The sequence below is a fragment of the Saimiri boliviensis genome, chromosome 12, assembly GCF_048565385.1.
Source record: "Saimiri boliviensis isolate mSaiBol1 chromosome 12, mSaiBol1.pri, whole genome shotgun sequence".
Taxonomy (NCBI): domain Eukaryota; kingdom Metazoa; phylum Chordata; class Mammalia; order Primates; family Cebidae; genus Saimiri; species Saimiri boliviensis.
Window position 1 is genome coordinate 18,788,293 of NC_133460.1, and position 13,500 is coordinate 18,801,792.

The following is a 13,500-nucleotide window of genomic DNA, read 5'->3' on the forward strand; positions in this document are numbered from 1 at the left end:
CTGGTGGGATGATGAATGAGTCCTTTCCCCAGCAGAGGCAGAAATGGCTTCTGTTGGAGACTTCTCAGGAAAGTCCCACAGTATACATTTGAAAAGCCAGATGCTCAGTACTTCAGGTTTATCCAGTGCCACAGCCTGTAAAGTTTGCTTCTCATTCACCTCTCTTCTGCACTTTAAGGAAGTGGTTGAGGAGTTGGCGCAAGACATTCTCTCCAAGCTTCCCAAAGACTTTGACCTGGAAGAGGTCATGAAGTTGTACCCTGTGGTCTATGAGGAATCCATGAACACCGTCCTGAGGCAGGAGCTCATCCGATTCAACAGGTGGGCTGGATGATCTAGCTTGAATCCTGGGAGTTGAAACAAGAGGAGTAGGATCTAACAGGCAGTAGCTGAGATGGATGCTTGATAAGGGGTTGCTACACAGAGGAAGTGGTTTGTCCCACCCATAATAGGGGTATGAATAGGGCCATCCCCAGCACATGCCGGCCCTGAGTTGAATCATTCCATTTGTTTGTTCCCATTCATTCATGTGACGTCTGTAAAGTTAGGCTAAAACCAATATCAAACACAGGCTAATAGTAAAAGCAGTCATTAGAGACACTTTTCTTTTCTGAGTTGAGGTCTCTGTCTGTCACCCAAGTTGGGAGTGCAGTGGCGTGATCATGACTCACTGCTGCCTCAAACTCCTGGGCTCAAGCAGTCCTCCCACCTCAGCCTCCTGAGTAGCTGGGACTATAGCCATGCACCACCATGCCTGCATATTTTTTTTTTTTTTTTTTTTTTTGAGAGATGGGGTCTTGCTTTGTTGCCCAAGCTGGTCTGGGATTCCTGGCCTCAGGTGATCCTCCCTACTCTGCTTCCCAAAGTGTTGGAATTACAGGTCTTAGCCATTGTGCCCAGCCCTATTGCATACTTTGAATGAGAACCATGCATAGTGGTTAGAACCATATCTAGGACTAAAGGCTCTATACAAATGGTTCTAGGCCAGGTGCAGTGGAGTTCAAGGCTGCAGTGAGCTATGATTGCACTACTGCCTTTCAGCCTGGACAACAGAGTGAAACTCCATTTCTAAAAAAAAGGACAATTTAGGTCTCTATTTATTGAATTGGAAAGATGTTTCCTATATGCTAAGAGGGAAAAACAGATTATAGAAAGATAATATAGTATGATCTCATTAAAAATAATTTTTGTTCACATAGAGTAAAATCTGGAAAAATATACATCAACGTTATATTTAGGTAGCAAGGTAATTGATGATTAATTTTTTCTCAATTAATGGCTGTGCATTAATTGCCTGACCTTTAAAAGGGGGGAAAAGTATAAGGAGACAGGAGTCAGTGGACTTGGGTAGAATGTGGCCACTGGAGAGCCCAGATCAGCCAGCTCCTCTGTTCTTGCAGGCTGACCAAAGTGGTTCGAAGGAGCCTCATTGATCTTGGCCGAGCCATCAAAGGACAGGTCCTGATGTCCTCAGAGCTAGAGGAAGTCTTCAACAGCATGCTTGTGGGTAAAGTGCCAGCCATGTGGGCGGCCAAGTCCTACCCATCACTGAAGCCCCTGGGGGGCTATGTGGCTGACCTGCTGGCCCGCCTGACCTTCTTCCAGGTACCTGGGAGCCAGGGGTAACTGGGAACCTGGCATGCTCACTTAGGTGGAGAGGACATTCTGAAATGACAGACTAGAGGCAGCGGGAGGAGGGCAGTCAGCCACAGAGCATCCTGGATTGAGCTTCTGAAAATAGTCTTCCCAGAGTGGAGGGCAGGAGGGAAACTTTAAAGTCCTTAAAAAGATGATACTCTATGGAGACAGGGACAGGAACTAGAATAAATGTCACAAACTAGTGGCTCATGGGATAGATTTGGACAATAATTCTGTCTGGTTTGGCTGCCTGATATTTAAAAATTTTTTGAACCAGCATATAAACATTGGATTTTTATGCATAAAAATCCAGATGTTTCCACGGCAAAAAATAGAAGACCTGAAACAATGGGCCTGCATTCTCACATGGCAACTGTTGCTGGAGATGAGGGGCAGCTGCTCAGTTTAGACAAGGCACATATTCTCTACTGCTATAGTTCCCAGCACTCTATTGTAACCCTGATGCCAGCTTGCACTTGGGCTTTTCTTTATTCTTTTTTTTTTTTTGAGATGGAGTTTCATTCTTGTCACCCGGGCTGGAGTACAATGGCGTGATCTCACCTCACTGCAACCTCTGCCTCCTGGGTTCAAGCAATTCTCCTGCCCCAGCCTCCAAAGTAGCTGAGCTGGGACTACAGGCACCTACCACTGGCTAATTTTTGTAGTACCTGGGCTTTTCTTAAAGTATTTTATATTTATTTAAAAAATGGGAAGATGAAGTTAACCAAAAGGGTTGCCCATTTCAAGAAAAATAAGAAAAAGAGTGTTTTGGCCGGGCGCGGTGGCTCTCGCCTGTAATCCCAGCACTTTGGGAGGCCGAGGTGGGTGGATCACGAGGTCAAGAGATGGAGACCATCCTGGTCAACATGGTGAAACCCCGTCTCTGCTAAAAATACAAAAAATTAGCTGGGCATGGTGGCGCGTGCCTGTAATCCCAGCTACTCAGGAGGCTGAGGCAGGAGAATTGCCTGAACCCAGGAGGCGGAGGTTGCGGTGAGCCGAGATTGCGCCATTGCACTCCAGCCCGGGTAACGAGAGCGAAACTCCGCCTCAAAAAAAAAAAAAAGAAAAAGAAAAAGAGTGTTTTATATGAGACTCATTTACGTTACTTGCCTTTGAACTATCTTTGATGTGTTGGTGATTTTGAATTTTGATTTCTGTTGCTCTCGAGGAATGGATTGACAACGGGCCTCCTGTGGTATTTTGGATCTCTGGATTCTACTTCACACAGTCTTTTCTGACTGGCGTATCTCAAAATTATGCCCGGAAATATACCATTCCCATTGACCACATTGGATTTGAGTTTGAGGTAAGAGTGCTTTGGGTTAAGTTCACTCAAGGGGCTGACCAGAGAAAGCAATGTTGCCAATTTCCTTATGAGTCAAAAAATGTGGATGTGTTAAGAGCCAAATGCTTCTGAGATGGTACATATGAAGTATTTAGCATAATTTACAGTAGCTCCAAAAGCTACTCCTAAAATAATTAGAGGATTCCCAGTGCTTTATCTGTGTGTATACAAAAAGGGAATCTTTTCAGATTCCATCAGAATACCAAGAAAAATGAAGGCACTCTCCCACTTTGTCTGTTCAACGTGGTGGACTCTTCATTTGGAATAATATTAATGACTAGTCCTTCTCTTGGAGTCAACCTAAAAGAATGGCCAGTTAACAGGCATCACCCTGTCATATATAGAGAGTGGAGTGGGTAAGATTGCGTGTTACAGAGCATTGTAGAATTTTAAATTCTATGGAAAGATCCTTCGAAATCATCTAGTCCAGAGGTCACAAACTGGTTGCCTTATGTCTTGTTAGTTTATGAATGAACTTAACCTGGTTGGCCTTTGAAGACAATGTTAAGCCAAAAGAAATAAGATAATAAAACACAAAATAAATAAATAAATAAAATACAACGACTAAAATAAACATTGAGAAAAGATAAAACCATCTTCCTTGATGTTGAAATGGTCGTATACCTAGAAATCAGAAGTGATTAAAAACATAGAGTCGGGCTGGGCGCGGTGGCTCAAGCCTGTAATCCCAGCACTTTGGGAGGCCGAGACGGGTGGATCACGAGGTCAAGAGATCGAGACCATCCCGGTCAACATAGTGAAACCCCGTCTCTACTAAAAATACAAAAAATTAGCTGGGCATGGTGGCACGTGCCTGTAATCCCAGCTACTCAGGAGGCTGAGGCAGGAGAATTGCCTGAATCCAGGAGGCGGAGGTTGCGGTGAGCCGAGATCGTGCCATTGCACTCCAGCCTGGGTAACGAGAGCGAAACTCCATCTAAAAAAAAAAAAAAAAAAAAAAAAAAACATAGAGTCTTTTACTTGCAGTGGTTCAACTTACAGTTTTTTGACTTCATGGTGTGAAATCAATATGCATTCAGTAGAAACTACAGTTTGAGTACCCACACAACCATTCTGTTTTTCACTTTTAGTACCGTATTCAATAAATTACATAAGATACTCAACACCTTACTATAAAATAGATTTTGTATTAGATGATTCCTGCCCAACTATAGGCTAATGTAAGTGTTATAAGCACATTTAAGGCAGGCCAGGCTAAGCTATGACATTTGGTGTAGGTTAGGTATATTAAGTGCAGTTTTGACTTACAATATGTTCAAATTATGATTGGTTTATCAGGACGCAACCCCCTTATAAGTTGAGGAGCATCTGTAGAAGAATTTACAAGGTCACTGGATATTGGTTAAATTTATAAAAATCAGTAGCCTTTTCCTGTTCTTGCAATATATACTTAGAAATGAGAAAAACATTCCATTCACCATAACAATTTTTTTAAAATTATAATTTGAATGATTTTTAAATGGACCTTGTGTTCTCTGGTTTACCATCATCCCCACCCCTCCCTATTCTCCCATACCATGTCCATTTTCTGCAATTACCTTAAGGAGTTTGAGTTTGCCACCTCTGAATCTAAACAGTGGTGTGCTGGAGCTCACTCATATCAGCACCTCAGGGCCAACTGTTACATTTTCAGGAATTTTGTGAGCTGGTTGTTAAATCATTGGTAGCCTGAAATAAACGATGGTGGAAGTCTTTATACCACACAAACTAGAAATCAAGGCTTTATTCTCCCCATACACGTCTCCAGAACTGTTTACCCAGTCTGTCTCTGAATCTGAATCTAACCCCTCACTTTTTAAATCCAGATCCAGAAAGGGAAGGGATTGTGCAAGTCACTAAGTGAGTTACAGGTAATGTGGCCTCCTGATTCCAACTTTAGTGCATCTCCAGCCCACCACTGGGAAGGGCAGCAAACTGACTAGGAGTCAGGCCTGGCCCATGTATGGCAGACAGGAATATTACCACAGAAGCCCCACTGTCCTTGGATCCTGGGAGAGGTAGATATTGTAGCCAGGTTGCACTTTGAGTATCAAAAGATTCCAGTCTCTTAAAGCTGACCATGTAGGAAAATGGCAGGCAATGAAACTCGCAGCTTTTTATTCTTCTAGGTCACCACACAAGAAACAGTGATGGAGAATAACCCTGAAGATGGGGCCTATATAAAAGGGCTCTTCTTGGAAGGTGCTCGTTGGGACAGGAAAGCGATGCAGATTGGGGAATCTCTCCCCAAAGTCCTCTATGACCCACTGCCCGTCATTTGGCTGAAACCTGGGGAGAGTGCAGCGTTTCTGCATCAGAACATTTATGTGTGTCCAGTCTACAAAACAAGTGCCCGGAGAGGAACCCTCTCCACCACTGGCCACTCCACCAACTATGTCCTCTCCATTGAGCTCCCAACAGACATGCCCCAGAAGCACTGGATAAACCGAGGGGTGGCCTCACTGTGCCAGCTGGATAACTGACGGCATTCATCTCAAGACAGAAAATAAAAGGTATTTCATTCTTTCCGTTTCGCTTTGTGTTTTTTGGGGACTGTTGCCCAGGCTGGAGTGCAGTGGCATGATCTCGACTCACTGCACCCTCCGCCTCCCAGGTTCAAGTGATTGTTGTGCCTCAGCCTCCTGAGTAGCTGAGGGATTACAGGCATGCACCACCATGCCAGGCTAATTTTTTTTTTTTTTTTTTTTTGAGACGGAGTTTCGCTCCTATTACCCAGGCTGGAGTGCAATGGCGCGATCTCGGCTTACCGCAACCTCCGCCCCCTGGGTTCAGGCAATTCTCCTGCCTCAGCCTCCTGAGTAGCTGGGATTACAGGCAAGTGCCACCATGCCCAGCTAATTTTTTGTATTTTTAGTAGAGACGGGGTTTCACTATGTTGACCAGGATGGTCTCGATCTCTTGACCTCGTGATCCACCCGCCTCGGCCTCCCAAAGTGCTGGGATTACAGGCTTGAGCCACCGCGCCCGGCCTGTTTTTTTTTTTTTAGTAGAGACAGTGTTTCACCATGTTGCCCAGGCTGGTCTTGAATTCTTGAGCTCAGGCAATTCGCCCGCCTCAGCCTCCCAAAGTGCTGGGATTACAGGCGCCACTGCGCCCAGCCAAAAGGCATTTCATTCTTGATGATGGTGGTGGTGATGATGACAACCATTATATTAATGGAGCAATTGCTATGAGCCAGGTATTTCACAGCAACTCTATAAATTGTATTATTATTATCCTCATTTTATAGCTGCAGAAATCATGATACAAAGAAAATAAGCAATCTCCCCCAAATCAGATAGTTACTCAAGTAGTATTTGAACACAGGCAGTGGGACTTTTCAACATAGACTCTTGGTCAGTTAACTAAGCTCCCTTATAGTTATTTTCTTCTTCAGAGACAGTTTCTTGCTCTGCCATCCCGGCTAGAGTGCAGTGGTGCGATCTTAGCTCACTGCAACCTCCATCTCCCAGGTTCAAGTGATTCTCGTGCCTCAGTCTCCTGAATAGCTGGGCTTACAGGCATGCACCACCTTGCCTGGCTAATTTTCATGTTTTTAGTAGAGATGGGTTTTGCCATGTTGGCCAGGCTGGTCTCAAATTCCTGGACTCAAGTGATCCACCCACCTTGGCCTCCCAAAGTGTTGGGATTACAGCCACGAGCCATTGTACCTGGCCTTTTTTTTTTTTTTTTTTTTTTTCTTGTTATTTTGCTGTAACTGTCTTTGAATTTCAATCACATCTTTCCTTGTCTATCCATAAGGGTTACCACCAAGGCCTCTCAGAGGTTGAGAGAGGCTTGGGCCACTTTTATTGGCTAAGGTCTTTGATATATTTAAAATGGACTCTTTTTGGATAGGAGAGTATATAAGGGCAAAAAATAAAATAAAATGCACTTTTCACAATAATCTAGATGGGAGCCATTATCTCCATTTTATGGAGGCAAATGCAGAGATTTAGAAAAATAACTAGCCCAAAGTTCCACAGCTAGTCAGTGGTAGAACTGGGACACAGTTGCTTCTCTACTAGCCTACACAGATAGGTGGAAATTTCCAGAGGAAAAGGAAGGTAAGAAAAGCAGTATTTATTGCATGCCCACTATACACCATGGTTTGTGCCCAAGACTTTAGATTTCTCACTTGATCCTTTGTGGTAGGACTGACCGCCCTCTCCCTTGGAGGTTCAGAGAGATTATCTTCCCTAAAATCACCCAGCTTTTTCACACTGCAAAGCCTGGTCTGTGCTGGTCTGGTTCTTGAACCCATGCATTTTTCACGCCACACACTGCCTTCCTGCCAAGGACTTGGCTCTGTTTTGATGTAGATCTATATCCAAGAAATTTCAATCACTTGTTTCTCCCCAGGGCCAGCTGGAAAAGAATCTTGAGGGAGACAAAAATCAAATTCTTGATATATTACTTCTTTGCTAACTCTCTCATGTAGCCTTTTGGCACTAAGTGGCTTATTTCAGAGTACTGCCTTGGTCACTTCGTACTTGAGGAAAGACATGAGACTATTTGGGGGTCTTCACGTGTCTGGCCTTGGCTTCTCTGCCTCTTCACTGGAAGAAATGTTTTGAATGAGGGTCTCTGATTTTAAAAAAATTTATTGTTTGAGACAGAGTCTCACACTCTCACGTAGGTTGGAGTGCAGTGAACAATTTTGGCTCACTACAACCTCCACTTCTCAGATTCAAGCCATTCTCCTGCCTCAGCCTCCCATGTAGCTGGGATTACAGGCACCTGCCAGCATGCCTGGCTAATTTTTATATTTTTAGTATGATGGGGTTTCACCATGTTGGCCAGGATGGTCTCGAACTCCTCACCTCAAGTGATCCACACTCCTTGGCCTCCCAAAGTGCTGAGATTATAGGTGTGAGCCACTGCGCCCAGCCAATAGCTATTTTTTCAAGAAAGAAATACAAATTTTTCCAATGGAGAAAAAATCACAATGAACAGATAACTGGAACCACCCTATTGTTCCAAATAATATTGTTAGTCATTTTGGATAGAAGGATGGTCAGGATCTGAAATCCCTGAATCTTGGACTGGTAGGTAAGTTATACCACAAGCTGTGAAGGAGCTGTCAGTGAGGGGGTTGCTAAGAGAACAGCTGAATTTTAATTATAGTTATCTAACCACAGTTTCCGCAACAAAAAGCTGAGGGAGGCAGGGACTGGTCTCATTCCTCAGGGGTCAAGGGACAGAATGTTTTCATATGATGGATTAAATTTCTGTAATTTAAAAAATGTTCTCCACTTTGAAAAGAAAGACTGCCTGAAATTTGAGGTCATTTTCTATTGGGGCCAATGTGGTAGTTAATGTCTCCTCCCGTGAAAGAGCAATATGTTCCTCAGAAATCATGTTGAGTTTGAGGCTGGAGTCCTGGGGAAGAGATGGCCAGAGATCAGCTCTGTGAAAAGCTGCAGGCCCTGCCTATAAATAGCTCAGCAGATGACATCAGACAAGCCTTGTCACCAAGCTAGCCCTTGTTCTTTAAAAATCGAGCTCCTGGGGGCCAGGTGCAGTGGCTCACGCCCGTAACCCCAGCATTTTGGGAGGCCAAGACGGATGAAATCACCTGAGGTCAGGAGTTGGAGATTAGCCTGGCCAACATGGTGAAACCCCATCGCTACTAAAAATACAAAAATTAGCTGGGTGTTGTGGTGGGCACCTGTAATCCTAGCTACTCAGGAGGCCGAGGCATGGGAATTGCTTGAACCTGGGAGGTGGAGGTTGCAGTGAGCCGAGATCGTGCCATTGCATTGCAGCCTGGGTGATAAGAGTGAAACTGTCTAAAAAAATAAAAATCTAGCTCGTGGGTAAACAGTTATATTCAGTCCTTATTAGTGTTGGGAGATAATTACAGTGAAGGTGGGGATGTAGGGAAGATAGGTTACGCCTTCAAGACACCCAAGATGGGGATTTTGTAGTTTTGGAGAGAAGGCAGGGAAAATGCTATTAAGAAGAGAACACAGGTTACATGGAAGGTTTGAGAGTAAACGGACAATTATGCTTTCATGTAACAGTATGTGCATGTTTGCAGAGGGGGCAGGCACGTAAAATTCACATTAAGGCATATGGTAGATGTTCAAAGGCTTGCTAGCAATGAGATGGACTTCCATCATGGAAAAGGCTGGATGAAAACTTTTTGTTTTGTCTTGTTTGTTTTTTTGAGACAGAGTTTCACTCTTATTGCCCAGGCTAGAGTGCAGTGGCATGATCCCCACTCACTGCAACCTCTACTCCTGGGTTTAAGCAATTCTCCTGCCCCAGCCTCCTGAGTATCTGCGATTACAGGCACCAGCCACCATACCTGGCTAATTTTTAAATTTTTAGTAGAGATGGGGTTTCAACATGTTCGCCAGGCTGGTCTCAAACTTCTGATCTTAGGTGATCCACCCACCATGGCCTCCCAAAGTGCTGGGATTATAGGCGTGAACCTGGCTGCGAAGAATTTTTTAAAAGCATGTTCAGTAGAGAAAATTAAGGGTTTGGCCAAGCAGCCCTTTTAAAAAAGATTAATATGGGTAGAAGGAAGCCAGGTTTTATTCGCAAAGACAATGGGAAAACAACCCGAAAGGCATTTCAGCGATCTCTGAGGTAAGCTAGGACCTTGAGGGCAAGGTTTTCAGAGAGGTGCAGGTGAGGACTCCCTCCCCAGATTACAAGCTCAGCTGCCCTAGCCATGGCTCAAGTGGGCCTACCAGCCCACGGGCTTGACCTGTCACTCCAGAAAGTGCAAGCTATAGATCGTTGTTTTTTTTTTTTTTTTGAGATAGAGTTTCGCTCTTGTTACCCAGGCTGGAGTGCAATGGCGCGATCTCGGCTCACCGCAACCTCCGCCTCCCGGATTCAGACAATTCTCCTGCCTCAGTCTCCTGAGTAGCTAGGATTACAGGCACGTGCCACCATGCCCAGTTAATTTTTTGTATTTTTAGTAGAGACGGGGTTTCACCATGTTGACCAGGATGGTCTCGATCTCTTGACCTCGTGATCCACCCGCCTCGGCCTCCCAAAGTGCTGGGATTACAGGCTTGAGCCACCGCGCCCGGCCTATAGATCGGTTTTATACACACACACACACACACACATAAATCAAATTGTACCCTATAAATATGTACTAGATATGTATTGAAACATCCAATTGCATCCTATAAATATGTACAATTATAATATACAATTTGTCCCATTTGTTTAGATACAATGTGTCAATTAAAAAGATAATTAAGGCCGGGCGCGGTGGCTCAAGCCTGTAATCCCAGCACTTTGGGAGGCTGAGGCGGGTGGATCACAAGGTCAAGAGATCGAGACCATCCTGGTCAACATGGTGAAACCCGGTCTCTACTAAAAATACAAAAAATTAGCTGGGCATGGTGGCGCGTGCCTGTAATCCCAGCTACTCAGGAGGCTGAGACAGGAGAATTGCCTGAACCCAGGAGGCGGAGGTTGCGGTGAGCCGAGATCGCGCCATTGCACTCCAGCCTGGGTAACAAGAGCGAAACTCCATCTCAAAAAAAAAAAAAAAAAAAAAAAAAAGGATAATTAAAAAGAAAGTACAAGCCGTGAACCTAGGCAGCATCCATGTGATTCCAATTCTACAGGTGCACAGAACACAAGTGCCGTGGTGCCTTGGCTCCACCTAGATCTCCAAGCGTGTTGTAGACAGTCTGGGGACCCAGGAAGAGATTTGTCACAGGGGCAGGGCCATTGCAGAGTTCTCACTAGGGAAATGCCTAGTGCAGTCATGAGAGTGGGGCAGTTCTTGAGGCCACAAACTGTGAGGCCGCCATGTGCAACTCCAGCGTGGGAAAGCTGCAGGCATGATTCCAGCCCATGAGAGATGCTGGGTAGACTCAGCCTAGTTGCCTGAGGCATTGGGGGCTCAATTCCCACCCCAGTTGTGCCCAGGGTGTGGAACATGCAATCAAAGAGGATTATTGTAGTATCTTTTTTTTTTTTTTTTTTTTTTTTTTTTTTGAGATGGTCTTGCTCTGTTGCCAGGCTGGAGTGCAGTGGCGTGATCTTGGCTTACTGCAACCTCCACCTCCTGGGTTCAAGTGATTCTCTTGCCTTGGCCTAACAAACAGCTGGGACTATAGGCGTCTGCCACCACGCCCAGCTAATTTTCGTATTCTTGGTAGAGACGGTGTTTCACCATATTGTCCAGGATAGTCTCTATCTTTTGACCTCATGATCCACCCACCTCAGCTTCTCAAAGTGCTGGGATTACAGGCGTAAGCCACTCTGCACCGCCTATTTTAAGATTTAATATTGTTTTCCCTCTTGGGTTTTAGAATCACTTGGGACCAGTTCTCTCTCTTCTTCCCATTGGAATGGGAATGTCTATTTGATGCCTGTCCTGCAATTGTATCCTGGAAGCAGATAAAACAGGATTACAGCTGGAGGGAAATTTACTTCAGGATGAATTGTGCCTGGATCCTCACCCGTATCTGTTTTAGATGAGTCTGGAATTTGGGCTTTTAAGTTTATACTGAAACAAGTTGAAACTTTTGGGCTACTGGGATAGAATGAATGTATTTTGCATGGGAGAAGGACATGAATTTTGGGGGCCAGGGACAGAATGATTGGAATGTGTCCCCTGAAGTTCATGTGTTGGAAACTTAATCCCCAATGCAACAGTGTTCAAAAGTGAGACTTTTAAGAGAAGATTAGATTATAAGAGCCCTGACCTCATGAATGAATTCATGTCATTATGGTAGGTATACATACATTATTGTGACAGTAGGTTTGTTACAAAAGTGAGTTTGGCCAACCTCACTCTCACCATGTGATGCCTTCTCCCAGGTAATGAATGACACAGCAAGAAGGTTGTCAGCAGGTGCAGACCCCTTGACCTTGTAGTTCCTGGCCTCAATCACTGTTAAGAAATAAATCTCGGGCTGGGCACGGTGGCTCAAGCCTGTAATCCCAGCGCTTTGGGAGGCCGAGGCGGGTGGATCATGAGGTCGAGAGATCGAGACCATCCTGGTCAACATGGTGAAACCCTGTCTCTACTAAAAATACAAAAAACTAGCTGGGCATGGTGGCGTGTGCCTGTAATCCCAGCTACTTAGGAGGCTGAGGCAGGAGAATTGCCTGAACCCAGGAGGTGGAGGTTGCGGTGAGCCGAGATCGCGCCATTGCACTCCAGCCTGGGTAACAAGAGCAAAACTCCGTCTCAAAATAAATAAATAAATAAATAAATAAATCTCTGTTCTTTTATAAAGTACCTAGTGTTACATAGTCCATTATAGCAGCACAAAGTGTACTAGCCGCATTGTGTTAAATATGCATATACTACTACCCCACTGATACAGCATCATTTGTTCTCTATGTCACTGCCAAGCCCCATGATAGTTACCTTAAGTGTGAAAACATGTGCTCCTCCTCATAGGAGTAGGTTCCAAATGTTGCTTCTGAGAGTCAGGAATACATTTTGGAAAAAAATAGAGAGACAAAAATTGATAATGCTTTGTGTTTATTGGTGATGCCCATCTTCTTTGAAGATTAAGAAATGACACTGATGCCGGGCGTGGTGGCTCAAGCCTGTAATCCCAGCACTTTGGGAGGCCGAGGCGGGTGGATCACGAGGTCGAGAGATCGAGACCATCCTGGTCAACATGGTGAAACCCCGTCTCTACTAAAGATACAAAAAATTAGCTGGGCATGGTGGCGTGTGCCTGTAATCCCAGCTACTCAGGAGGCTGAGGCAGGAGAATTGCCTGAGCCCAGGAGGCGGAGGTTGCGGTGAGCCGAGATCGCGCCATTGCACTCCAGCCTGGGTAACAAGAGCGAAACTCCGTCTCAAAAAAAAAAAAAAAAAAAAAAAAAAAAAGAAATGACACTGATGTACAAATGACTCACCATGTGACCCTCACCTGACTCTACTCTCGAAGGGCTGTAATAAATCCCTTATATTTTCCAGTCTTATTTGTCCCACTTCTGTTTAGACATAATTTGAAAGCTGGCTTGGATGTTGTACTTTTCAATTATGTTAATATAATATACTCGTAATGAATGCAATATGAGTTTAAAGTGAGACTTTCAGATCCCATAAGTGCATCCTAAGTGATGACAGGCTTTAAGATAAGGAATATATGCATTTAGTTAAGGCAGAAATCTCATAAAACTTCATTGAAAAACCATGGTCAATCCAATGATGCACTTTTTATGATGAGTTTATCTAGAAATTGGAAGGGTTAAAAGACAACAAAAAACACACACGAAAAACCTCACTTTTAAGTAAATCTGTAACTTGAAAAAAAAGTCTAAGAATATTCTGAGAGTGGTACATAGTTTCATAGTAGCCCACAGTAACTTCCAGTGACTGAAAAATTCCTTTGCATTAGCTCGCATGTGTGGTGAATGGCATTCCCATGAAAAGCTCTTGCACCCTTCTGCCTTCTTCCCACAGGCCTTAGTCTTGTTTCCAAAGGTGATTGTAGTGAGGATGTAAAGTCCATGACCTCTAGGGATAATGCCATCCATTCAGGAAGAAAGACGCTGAGAAATT

General features: G+C 44.4%; 1 protein-coding gene across 1 annotated transcript in view; it reads left to right on the forward strand.

Annotated features, from left to right (window-relative positions):
* Positions 1–13,500, forward strand: part of DNAH3 (dynein axonemal heavy chain 3) — a 213,900-nt gene that overhangs the window by 194,430 nt on the left and 5,970 nt on the right. The window contains exons 60-63 of the mRNA XM_074381954.1: positions 179–321; positions 1,401–1,605; positions 2,810–2,947; positions 5,116–5,499. Coding sequence (XP_074238055.1) covers positions 179–321; positions 1,401–1,605; positions 2,810–2,947; positions 5,116–5,469 — 840 coding nt within the window. The 3' untranslated portion in view covers positions 5,470–5,499. The remainder of the gene's footprint in view (positions 1–178; positions 322–1,400; positions 1,606–2,809; positions 2,948–5,115; positions 5,500–13,500) is intronic.